General features: G+C 37.3%; 1 protein-coding gene across 2 annotated transcripts; it reads right to left on the bottom strand.

Moving 5' to 3' along the window:
- Positions 1-5,399: 5,399 nt before the first annotated feature.
- On the bottom strand, positions 5,400-11,347 carry LOC113125016 (progestin and adipoQ receptor family member 3-like). 2 transcript variants are annotated; one of them, XM_026298260.1, is made up of 8 exons: positions 11,294-11,347; positions 11,136-11,214; positions 10,497-10,739; positions 10,144-10,306; positions 9,165-9,320; positions 8,794-8,991; positions 8,517-8,607; positions 5,400-7,723 (listed from the first exon to the last, which is right to left on the bottom strand). In XM_026298260.1, the coding sequence occupies exons 3-8, from the start codon at positions 10,691-10,693 to the stop codon at positions 7,581-7,583; spliced, it is 948 nt and encodes a 315-aa protein (XP_026154045.1). In that variant the 5' UTR covers positions 10,694-10,739; positions 11,136-11,214; positions 11,294-11,347; the 3' UTR covers positions 5,400-7,580. The 2 variants fall into 2 exon arrangements, with proteins under 2 accessions (XP_026154045.1, XP_026154046.1); XM_026298261.1 differs by having other exon boundaries at positions 10,497-10,709; positions 11,294-11,341.
- Positions 11,348-12,015: the final 668 nt, after the last annotated feature.

Here is a 12,015-nt window from a genome sequence, read left to right as displayed (position 1 = left end):
TCTGGTGCACCTTTACAGGCAGGTAGCCAGGGCTGTGAGTCTTTGCCTGTTAGTCTCGAAGGCCTCAGATATGGCCAACTTGTTGTACTTCTTGGGTAAGCCTTTCTTCATCATGTTTTCCTGCAGTTTGCATAGCTGGCTAACTTCTCTCCATGCTGCTTTGATCTTAGATTCCAAACACTTTCTTCACTCTGTATGGCTCATCTTGTTCATCTCATAGCCAAGTATCTCATGGATCACAGATGCTGTGGTGCATATCAGGTTACTGGTTTCAGTGATAGTAGTGATTGTTTTCAATGGTGTATTCACATCTTCTAGTAGACTTGTGGAAGGTACTTCATTCGGTGTTGATAATCAGCATCTGAGGTTTCAGGTGTACATTCTCACCATGAATCTCAGGTGAGCTTGTCTTGCATTAAGCTTGCAAATTAATATTGGGGCTTGGTACCCAATTTTACAGCATGGGGGTGATGATATACCTATACCTGCTTGCTGTACCATTTGTGTTGTACCTCATCAATCTTTAGTCATGATGGCAGGTGCTTTGTGCAGTTGGAACACTGAGCTACTAATTGTTTCAGCATTAGCCTAGATGTTCAAAGTATCTATAGAGCCCAGATCCTCTGCATGTAACCCCTTTCACTGGGGTTATTTGTGTAGAAGCATTTCAATAATATTTTAATCCCCAGTGATTCAGTTCACTACTCTCAGCTCTTCTTTTTCTTGTTCCAGTACCCACTTGTCATCAGATTGTCCTGGTTTCTCAACATCTGGTATAGATATGGACTCTGTATTTGTAATGTGCAATCATTATTTCATTTAATTGAATGCCACAAACGTGTTAGGCTGCTGAATGACTCAGAATACACTGAGACATTAGAGGAAGCTACAGACATTTTTATACAAAATTTAAAAAAAAAATTAGGTCACCCAAAACCTTTGACAGGCTGCATAAGTTGTTTTGTCCCAATTGTTTTATTTAGTTTGTACATTATATGCAGTAGCGTTCAGCACTTGTGCCCAAGACGTATTTGTCCTTTGGGAAAATAAGCATTACCTCATATTATGATACAATTCTTCACTGCCACTGGTTTAATTGATCAAATATTTTTGACATGCAAAATTAGAGCAGACATTGCTTTGTGAAATCACAGTTTTTCTTGTTTGTTATCCTGTTATTGGCACATGTGAAATCAAGATGAAAACCATAACATTTTTTGTAAGTATTCTATAAGTTTTAGTCTAATCATTCAAAAAGGGATTTATTTTTATAGTTTATGTCAAAGACAAGGTCACATGCAGACATTCTTGTTTTTATTTGTAGTATAGTGATTACATTACATTTTTTAGAGGAATCTCTTTGACTTTAATTTTAAACAGCTCTCGCATTCAACACTACATATACTTACACTGCCTTACTGTTAATACTTGAATTAAACTGATATGTTTTAATGAAAAGTCTGTGTCTTTGTTGTTGCCAACATTAGCACGTACCAAATTAAGGGAATATTCACAAAGTTTTGGTAGATCCCCCCCCCCAAAAAAAAAAAATAATAAAGCTGCACAAATTATTATTTTATAATGACAGGCCCTTTGTAGTGACAAACCAATTCAAAATTATCACCCAATTCTGCAATCACCCAGTCACCCTAATTAGGGTTTATGTGTCTTTGATCTCACTTTTTTAGTTCAATAACTTTACTGTAACTGTATCAAGGAAATTTGAAGGGTCCAGAATTAATTTGTCTTCCTAGAAATAATGGCATTCTTTCTCTGGATAATCTAAAGATCTTGATACATGAGTCTTAAGTGGAATTAAAGCAACAGTGAGACATTTTAAATAGGCTTTCCAAAAAGAAATAATGTGAAAAATGCTAAAATGTAAAGAGGGAATGTGCTGCAAGTGCAACCTTTAGTCACAAGGAGCTAAGGCTACATACATGCAGTATATATTAAAGTGGAAGAAGATGCTTTCATTTGACAATTACTTTAATGTTTCTGAGGTAACTAAGTCTTTAAAATGAAAAGTTCTCCAAACAAAAACTCACTTCTTGGTGTGTAGACAACCTGAGTAGCTCAACAGGTACCACTGCTGCTTCTGCTGTGTCAGGCTGCACTAACTATTAATTAGTCCATGCGGTAATACAATCATAGCTATCATTTTCCAAAATAATTATCATACTTTACACTTACAGCATGTCTCGTTGCATGGTCAAACCCATTCTGAATGAGAGCATAGCAAAAGGGTTTTAAAAAGGGATTGCTGCCTCTGAGAGCTACCAGTTTATGTAATTATCCATACTGTAGTTAGATATACAGGTGTATTTTAAGGGACCATCTTTTGCTTATTATCTGTAAAGATGCTAAGAGTAAGCAGTTTGCCTGCCCAAAGACAGACAGACAGACAATGATTGCGTAGGTTTACATGTCTGAGGTGAGGCGGTTTACTGACTAGTAAAAAGTATTAAATAGCAGTTTAAATGAAATCAGAAAAATATTTTGAATTCAGTTAAACTCTTGGTTAATCTCTATGGACAGATTTACTTGAACAGTGTAGAATCCTCAGGAACCCAAAACCAATTAAACACTCACCGTTCAAAATCTTTTTTTCCTTTAAGAATATACTCACATACCGTTAAATGCATGGGTTCATTATTTGTCCATTTGTCCTTCTTCCCATGAAGTCATCTGTGGCCTCTGGTCCTGGTCCACAATAACACCACAGTTCCTCTGTTGGCAGACCACTGGGCTTCTCTGGGAGGGGAAGACATCAGGGAGTATCAGGGTTACCATTGTTTTATTCCTGATCTGTACAAGATAACATTCCCTTCTCATGGAGTAAACAATGACTCCTGGCCTGTAAAAATCACAGATTTCCTTTCATGCAAAATCCTTTTCATAGGTCCAAACTATTTCCCTGCTAGTAGCATGAAACTGTTTTAAACAGTTTCATGCTACTTAACTCATGCAGTCACACAGCTGATTAACAGATATAACCTAAAACATGTTAGCAATACTGTCTACCTTTTTTAAAATAATAATAATAAGGATACAAGGCATTTTATTGCTAAGGTGTAACGTTAACTATTTTTTCCACCACAAGAGAAATCGCTGAGAAGAGTAACTCATGGTATTGACACTTGGACATTTGACCTTTTATTTTAAATAAATACTTCCAGGTCATCATCAAATCAAATGTTATCTCGTGTACGTTATCTATTTTCCCTTTTTTCTCCACGGATCATTAGAGGGACATCTGCTCCATCCATTTGACAAATATCAGAGTGAGTTTCTAGTGTGCAACAATTTTGTGGCAGGGCGGTCTGGGGTGGAAAGGAAAATGTGTCCCTAAAATATTCATTTAAATATGTTTTTGATAACAAGTGAACTGAAGTGTTGGTTAATGTCACATGCAGTCAATTAACGTAACAGCTTTAAATAAATAAATAAAAAACATATAATATAAACTTTTTATGTAGAATAACTACACATATGTGTCTATCTGTCAATTTCAGTGACAATCAAGGGACATTTTTAACTTTTAAAGTCTTAAGAAAAAGCCTTGACTTCCCCTGTCCAAAACACTGAGCTAAAAATTACACACGTGTCTTGGTAGGTTTTTAATGATTCTCTGAAATGGTTGGTCCAAAACTTGTAAGTCAAGCTTGTTTCGGCTCATAAGACCCTGCGCCAAAAACAAGACAGAGTCAAGCAATCATGCTTGTGTGTGCACTGCATATAAAATATACAAGCACAATACATATAATATACAATTTACTGCTGCTAGTGTCCAAAGTACCACGAGCCTGTTACCTCAGCCACTGTCATGGCTCATTCGGGTGTAACTTTGATAACATTAGCGAATGTTTTCGCAAATAACTTTTTAACTGTGTTGTGTTTTGGAAAATAACTGTTTTTAACTGTGTTGTGCTTTCGTTTTTCATGAAAACAACCCCCTTCCCAAACAAAACAAAACAAACTGATAATTACCTGTCGAGCAGAAACACGGCCACTATGGCGCCATTTTCAGCCCCTTTAGCTCCCTCAGTTGTTTCGTTGTTCCAACGCTACAAAATATTAATTGTGGTTTTAGTTTTTGCAGCTTCAAACTTATTTTTAGTTGTGTCTTCCTCTAATACAGTCTTTAGTTTGTGGAGGAAAACTGCAGTGGAGCTTCTCCGCCACAACTAGCCGTAACTTCGCTATGAAAATAAAGCGTAAACGCGAATGTTCGCAATGAACTATGGGAAACTGAGTGCAAAGGCAGAGTACACGCATGTAAGAAGTAGGTTGACGGGCAGGTTGGTCATCCAATGGCCGAATAAAACGATTGGTCAGGCTTGTTTAAGCACAGATGACAACAGGTGACATCTGTTTTCTTTATTCACTGTCATCGGGATAAAAAGAGAAATTCAAGAAATGTAACAAACAAGCTCTTCCTAAAGAAATCACATATTCTGCATTTAAATGAGAACACCCTAAACCAGCACAAAGGTCTGGTATTTACCACTTTGTGAACCTCGGGCAATAAAGTGACGCCTGAGACGCATCATAGAAGTCCCGATGTGGCATCTTAAGTGTATACATCTGTGATGAGCTCGTAAAACCTGCAGCAGTTAATAAGTGTAGAGTGTCTCTGCATACCCTGTGAGTTGTTTGGTGGAGGTGTTTGCATGCGTTACTTGTACACATTACATTTTTCTGGTTGAGCACAGTCATATGTAGCCTATAAAACATTTTATTGTGGGACAATCCACAATAAAGTATATAAGCGCTATAAAAATATATTGATACAATAAGATAGTGGCATCTATATACCTTATTACCAAACCATTCAGTATTATTTAAATGCATATATCAGTTTTATTGTTTCTATAATACCCTAATCTTTACAGCTTCTGGAATAGGGTGACATAGAAATATCTAGTTATACTGTTGTAGTTTTTGCTGAGTTTTGTTTTGAATCAAACTTTTAATTTGCCAAATCACTGGAGAATCACTTGACACTGAATAGAAAACTGTTAAGCACTTGATAGAACAGAACTAATAGCTGATTTGCTCAGATGGGGAAACAAACATGGCTCCTGTACTTTGGAAACAGAGAACAAGTTAAATAATTTGTTTACTTTTATAACACAAAAGCATCTACATTTATTCTGAACTCCTTATTGTAAATAAGCAACTTCTGTATCAATTCTGCCCTCTGTTGTTCAAGAGTGTGAATGGCATACAACAAAACACAGGCCAACTAAACGTTTCAACCAGTATATTTATTAGTTAGGTAACCAAGAGGTCAGACGTTATTTCGGTCTCAACTTTTAACACAATTATCCAATGTTACTGATTTCCAATATTTAAAATACATTTAAATCATGAGTTGTTATAAATAACAGTTACAATTTATTTCCCAGCATTCTTTATTCATTCGATCATGATTAAAAAAATATTTTCACAGAGGCACTGAAATAAATATTATACATCATATCAGTTCTAGTGCTTTATCATACAAATGATATTCATGAAAAACACAAATACAAGATAAAAGAGTCATTCAAAAAGCTCCAGAAAATAATGACAGAAAAAGCACAAATAAAGCCACTTCTTTCAGCACCTGTGAAACAGTGCATTTTCCAGTTTTTGTAGTAGTAAGTGCTCTCAGCTTGATAACAATTCTAAATATTATTTCTCTATATATAACAAACACATACTGGCCTGCTAGTGAAAGAGTAAAGATGATAGTCTGAGTTTGATCATGTTGTTCTGGCTTATGGTCATTTCTTGACCAAAAACAGATTGTAACAGTAAGTTTGTATGCAGTTCAAATACACAAAAATAATAAGGCAAATGAAGTACAGGCATACTGAAGTGATGTATAAAAAAAAAAAGAAAAGAAAAATAAAAAAAAAACCTTGGCATAACACACTAAACATTAAATTATTCAACTGTCCCAATATGTACTCAGGAAAAATAACTTTTTAAGGTATTTAAAAACTTTACACTGGCTTGATTGAAACAACAGCATTAAGGAGACAATAACAATTCTCACAGTCTTTATGTCAAACGACCTACAGTGGTGACAACTGGGAATCACTAAATGCATGTAATGAGTTAAGTGCTACAGCATGCTGTCAGCAAAAAATGTGATTTCACTAACTTCAAGGTTTACAGTTCAAGAAAAAAAAAAAAAAAACGGTCTCTCCTTTGCAGATAGTGTTTGCCTGGGCTTTGGAACCACTTCTTAAAGAAGTAATTCCTAAAAGGGGTTTTATGTTATATTTTCATTGCAAGAAATCTGATTGACATGTTTTGGATTAGGGAGAGGCCTCAATTTCAGGGCACATACAATCACAACTGTCTGCATATGAGTAAAGATTTATGAGAAGGTATGTTGTGTTGAAGCCTGGATGAACACAGCATTCTTGGCATGCTCTTGTTAGGCAATTCAGAACTTTCCTACTGGCCAGCATTGTATTCTGCTTAAACAAATGTAAGCAGATATTCCCATATTCCCAATGAGACCTGATAGTTGTGTAATATTATGTTAGGCAATGGATGGCTCTTTTTTTCTGATAACATTATACCCAACACCCTGATGACAATTCCAGCAAAGGAGGTGGTTGTAGAACATTTTGAGGAATTCTGCTGATCTGGATTTAGGCTTAATCTTGTCTAATGAGCCCTAACATACTGACTTTGCCCAATATAATCAAGTAGTGCTAGGGAACCTGTGTTTGGTAGCTTAAAGAATGTTCTAGTAGTGAGACAATGGTTAAATGAATTTCCAGTTGTCACAATTTTCTTCTGTACTTTTCCACTGTTTAAGTCAGGAAATGCCACACAATCTAAAGGTGAACAAAATGCAAGATAAAACAGGCAAAAGAGTCATTGTTCACACAGGCTATTGTGTTTGATCATCATGGATAATTTTGTTTGTATTTCTGTGCAAAAAAAATTTGCAATCTAAGCCAACCATGAGAAAAACATGATTATCCATTTTAAAACAGCAAAGTTTAGTTTGTGTCTACTAATAATAAACATGCGAGTTCATGCAATGATCTAATCGTGATGCAACATCAAGGTTTGCTCACTTCTTTCCATTGTGGGGCTCAGTGTGGTGAAGTTGCATCGCTTCTGCAATCAGTTCAAAATCCCTGAAAGCTAAACTTTGATCTTCTGACTACTACATCCCCAAAGTACTCACCAGTGCAGGTTCTGGTCCACTGCCCTTTTGTTAGGACACTGTTAAACTTCCAACTGCTCCTAGCCATCTAGGTTAGCTGACATCTACTATTAGAAACATTAACATTTAAAAGAGGATACTGGCCTTCAAGAGCTGGTCAGGGCACGAGCAGGTAAAAACAGTAAACAACAGTTCAGTGAAAAATAATGGTCACTCATTATTGTCACATTCTCACTTTCAGCAGGTAATAGCCTGGTAGTCAGTGACTGACAAACCTTTAGACAGCAACTTCAAGTCAACTGGAGATTTTTAATGTTAATATAGTGAGTTTACTTGATTATTAAACTGCAACTGATCTCCTTAAAAGAAAAAAAAAAAAACATTATTTGATCTCTTTCACTTAGCTGCTTTGAGTGTGGGTAGGGCAGGGCTGGCTGTGTCTGAAGTGCATGATGTGTACAGCGGTCTGATGCCACCAGTAAAACATCACAACCACCAGTATGTGCCACACCTGGTGGCTGGCACCCAGGTAGTTCAGCTGCCCTGGGAGAAAAGAGAACAAAAACGCTTTACAAACTGTATGGTTTTATTTTTAATTTATGTACTTTCTTACATAAAATTGGACTATACAAAAATAGATTGCAGCAACCTGACCTATTCACCTATAAACATGGCAAACATACAGCATATCCACTTCCTTGGAAATGCTGTGTTGAATATGATGGTGCATTTGCTAACTGAATGTTGTTTCACTAACCTTCTATAAGGAGTCAAAAATAAGCTGTAATGGCTGTAAAATGAATTTCAATATGGTTCATACTTCAGTTACAATAGCGTTCTCTTTATGAAAATAATACATGTAGACAAGCTGTATAAATCTGCCTTTACACAAAATTTAACAACTTCACAAGATGAAATAAAACATATGATGACCTCTAGTGGTATTAAAGTATCTACAGAACAGCAATTGGGTTTAGACTGAATTCAACATGGAGTTTAAACAATAGTTTCTGAACACAGGTGTGATAAAGTGACCATGTGATTTTGGTCCATATGAGTCGGATTTAAGTACAAGACTTTGAACAGTATTCAAGCTAATTACAGAGGAACAGTCACTGTGATTCTTCACTGACAGAAAAATGCAACTACCATTTTCAACAGAAACAGTATTTCTTTAAATAATTTTTCACAAACTAATAAACATACAATTGCTTTACTAAATTATTCTTTTTTTGTTTGTTTAGTTTAACAAATGTCAGATTTGATTTGGCACTTCTCTGCGTCAGGCTTGTGCACACAATGAGAAAAAGAGAGGAAAAGCTAAACACAGACTCACCAGGGAAATAGCGCTCAGGGATCTTAGTGACGTAGAACAAGAAGGCAGATCCAGCTATTAGGTACATCACTATCACACGAGGCAGGAAAAGCTGCAGTCATAAGAAGAAAGATTCATGAGCTACAATGGAAATCAGAATTTCAGGATTACAATTGTACAACTGTAAAAATTAGGACCACTTGCACTGCACAACAGTGACTGCAGAGGTGTGAAAATACAAGTGAGCATTTATAAGCAAGCTCTGACATCGTTTTCTGATATTATTGTATTTCCTGACCTGTACAACATCAGAGGTTAACCCTCCATTGAGCCAAACCCAGTGGCATGCGGGAATCACACTGATGCCAGCCACACAGCAGAAAATCGCCATCCGTATCCATCGCCAATCGTTGCTGAGGTAATGAGGATGGATCTGAGCACAGAATACTGCCAGTATCAGAGACAGCACTGTCAGCAGGTACACCTGTCGCCAAAACTATGAGACAGGAGAGAGATTAGATACAGAGTAATCACAGTTGGAGTATATTTTTCTTTGTCAGGATTATAATTTGAGAAAAATTAAAATAATCTATTGGTGGAAATGTTGGGTCAGATCATCTTAACTGCATCATTTTCATAGAAACTGTTGTATTGTGTGTGAAGACTTACAGCATTACAGTAGAAAGCGTAGAAGATCCCAGGTACATAACAACCTAGAATGCCAACAGAGATGCCTGCGTAGTCCAGTGCCAGCCAACGACGACAAGTCTTCTCTGATCGATGGCATGAGAACAGGTGATACCCCACTGAACACAGCATGCACACCTGGGATGAACACATACAGAGATTAATATTACCGTCATCTTTTTCTTGACAAATTTCGATGTGTTGACAGATGTCATTATTGATATCATCAAATACATTTAAAAAGCATGTTCCTCATGTTATGATCTGGATGGCCATACCCACAAAATGAAAATATGGGAGAAGAGATAAATGTTTTGGGAGGGAGGGAGACAAGTGCATAAGTGGAATCATACAACTAACCACAATCTATGTTGAACAACTCTCATCAGCTGCCAAGACAAACTCTGGACTACACTACATTCCTGCTCAAGCTCTTGATATTACAACATACTGTGCCCCACCTTCACAACTGTTACACCTCGGCATGTGGAGATGACCTGAATTCACCTGTTGCAGGAAATGTACAAGTAAAACTACGTCGTTTGTTAAACGATGTATATCTGACACAGAATCTGGGAGTACATTTTTCATTCATCGACAAGTACTCTACTGAAGAAGATGCTTATAATAAACTCTATACAAAACACATACACAGACAACAGCTGCTCAAAAATAAAAACACTTGACAGAAATTAACAAGCCTTTTGGATGAGAGGAAAAATGTCTTTAAGAATCCAAACCAAGTCCTTGACTTAGCACTTCTGAATAGAGAAAGTTGACAGAAACTGCACATACAGTATAAACCTGACATGCCTTTATGAGTGTGGAGGCTCATAAAATACACTGTATGACTGCCAAACAACATATTCACATTTAGTTTCATATGTACTCAACACAGCAAAGGTCAGGATGAAGGTACAGAACATTCCCACATTTTGTCACTCTTGCTATGTGTCTGCACCTGAAAGCAAAAGAGTCCTATAGCATAGATGACGTAGTCCGCTCTGTTAGCTCCAGAGGCTGGCAGTACTGATGAGAGGTCACTGACCCCCAGTGAGAAGAACAGCAGGAAGCCCAGCAGATGGCTCCAGATATTCACAGTCTCATTGGATAGGATAAAAATACTGCAGCAGAAGAGAGGAAACAAAAAAAAACACATCTATGAGCATAAATACAACCCTATGCACACTAAACACACACTAACCAGCATAACATGCACCTGCTATATCTGTGTGAATGATACCCATTTTCAGGGACTTCATTATTAACACCATGAGCCACAAATGACAAATCTCTGTCCAAGTGTACTCCCACCTCTTCAGGCAGAGTCTGGAAGGCAGGTGAGCCCTGTAGCCATCTGTGATGTAGGGGTTTTCTTTCAGGAAGAGGGGGATTTGTTCGTACGTGTACAGTCTTATCCTCTGGGGTATCAGCACCGGCCAGTGCTGGTAGCTGCCCAGCTCCATGTAGTGTGCGGTCTTCAGCAGCTTCTGGGGCATCTTCAGTAGCATCTTGATCCAGGCTCCTCTGGCACAAGGCAAAGGAGGGAGGTTAAGGCTGAGTTTGGGGAGAACAACAAACAAACCAGTGGTCAGTGAGAGGCTCTGACTTCAATTCAACTTCACAACATTTAGATATTTACTGATGCAAAACCACAGTTGGCCTTATAACCTTTAAACCCCGTTAAAACGTAAAACAGTCTGGGTTATACTGTAAACCGGCTAAAGCTAACATTCATTTACCATGTTCATCGTCTGAAAAGCCTTTGTTTCCCACAGCAAAGGGTGTAATCTAACCCTCTAAATAAAAATAGGAGAAAAAAATGATGTAGTTGTATGTCAGACTGTTTATTAGCCTAGCAGGCTAAATTATAGCCAGCTCTCGTTAACCGCTGGCCGTGACAGGCTTTATTTTATTCCGCTGAAACTGGTGTAAAAAGGGGTCGAGACTCACCATCAGTCTCATTCCGATTGTCGATGTCCTTGTTTAGGTAGTGCAGCCATGCCTGAGGCGGCTGTCACGCTGGCATGGCCTTAAAAAATCACATTTTTGTTTAATAAAATAAAATAGTCTATTATCAGTCAATTAGAGAAAATTAATAATCAACAAACCTGTCTTTGTCTTCCTCTTCCTCCTCTTCCTCCTTTTCCTCCTCTTCTTCTTCTTTTTCTTTTTTGTTCGTCTTCATCATCTTCTTCTTGTTTGGAATAATGAAAAGGTGAGTTGCTGCCACCTGGTGACAACTAAGTGTGGAGGATTTTACAGTCTATGAAACATTTATAGGATCTCCTCAACTTTTCTACAACAAAGTCCTCAGTCAGTGGGTTCTCTCCATACAAGTACTGCATGTTCTTGTCTCTCTTACTGTAGTGGTTTGAACAGTTCCCAGTAAATAACTGGCACCCATGCATTTGTCTGCACTTTTATTGCAATGTGGCTTGTTTACTTACAGAGTTGCTCATAATAACTTTTCATTTAATAGAGCAGACTTATGGCCACACCCTGAAAAATGTTTGTTTGGGTTTTGATGGAGGAGTCGACTGTGGTTATATAGTGTTTGAAATTCATAGGCAGCGCTATGAAGAACGCTCTTTTTGTTTTTAAACTGAGGTCAGTGCAGAATATCTCTGCCACATCTGGACTACACCCCATTTCAGTCCCTTTTCCCTGGTAAAAACAAGACCAGTCCTCCTTCTGGCATTCTTGACTTTTCAAACCCCAATTTTCACTTTATGTAATATTATTATATTTTTTTTAAAAAATCCTATTCCACTATTTCTACTTCATAAATTCCCACTACATAATACGTACAATGAGTTTAGATGTGCATAAT

This window comes from Mastacembelus armatus, chromosome 12 (genome assembly GCF_900324485.2).
Source record: "Mastacembelus armatus chromosome 12, fMasArm1.2, whole genome shotgun sequence".
Taxonomy (NCBI): Eukaryota; Metazoa; Chordata; class Actinopteri; order Synbranchiformes; family Mastacembelidae; genus Mastacembelus; species Mastacembelus armatus.
The sequence above is the reverse complement of the archived record's forward strand: the minus strand, read 5'-3'. Positions and strand labels throughout refer to the sequence as shown.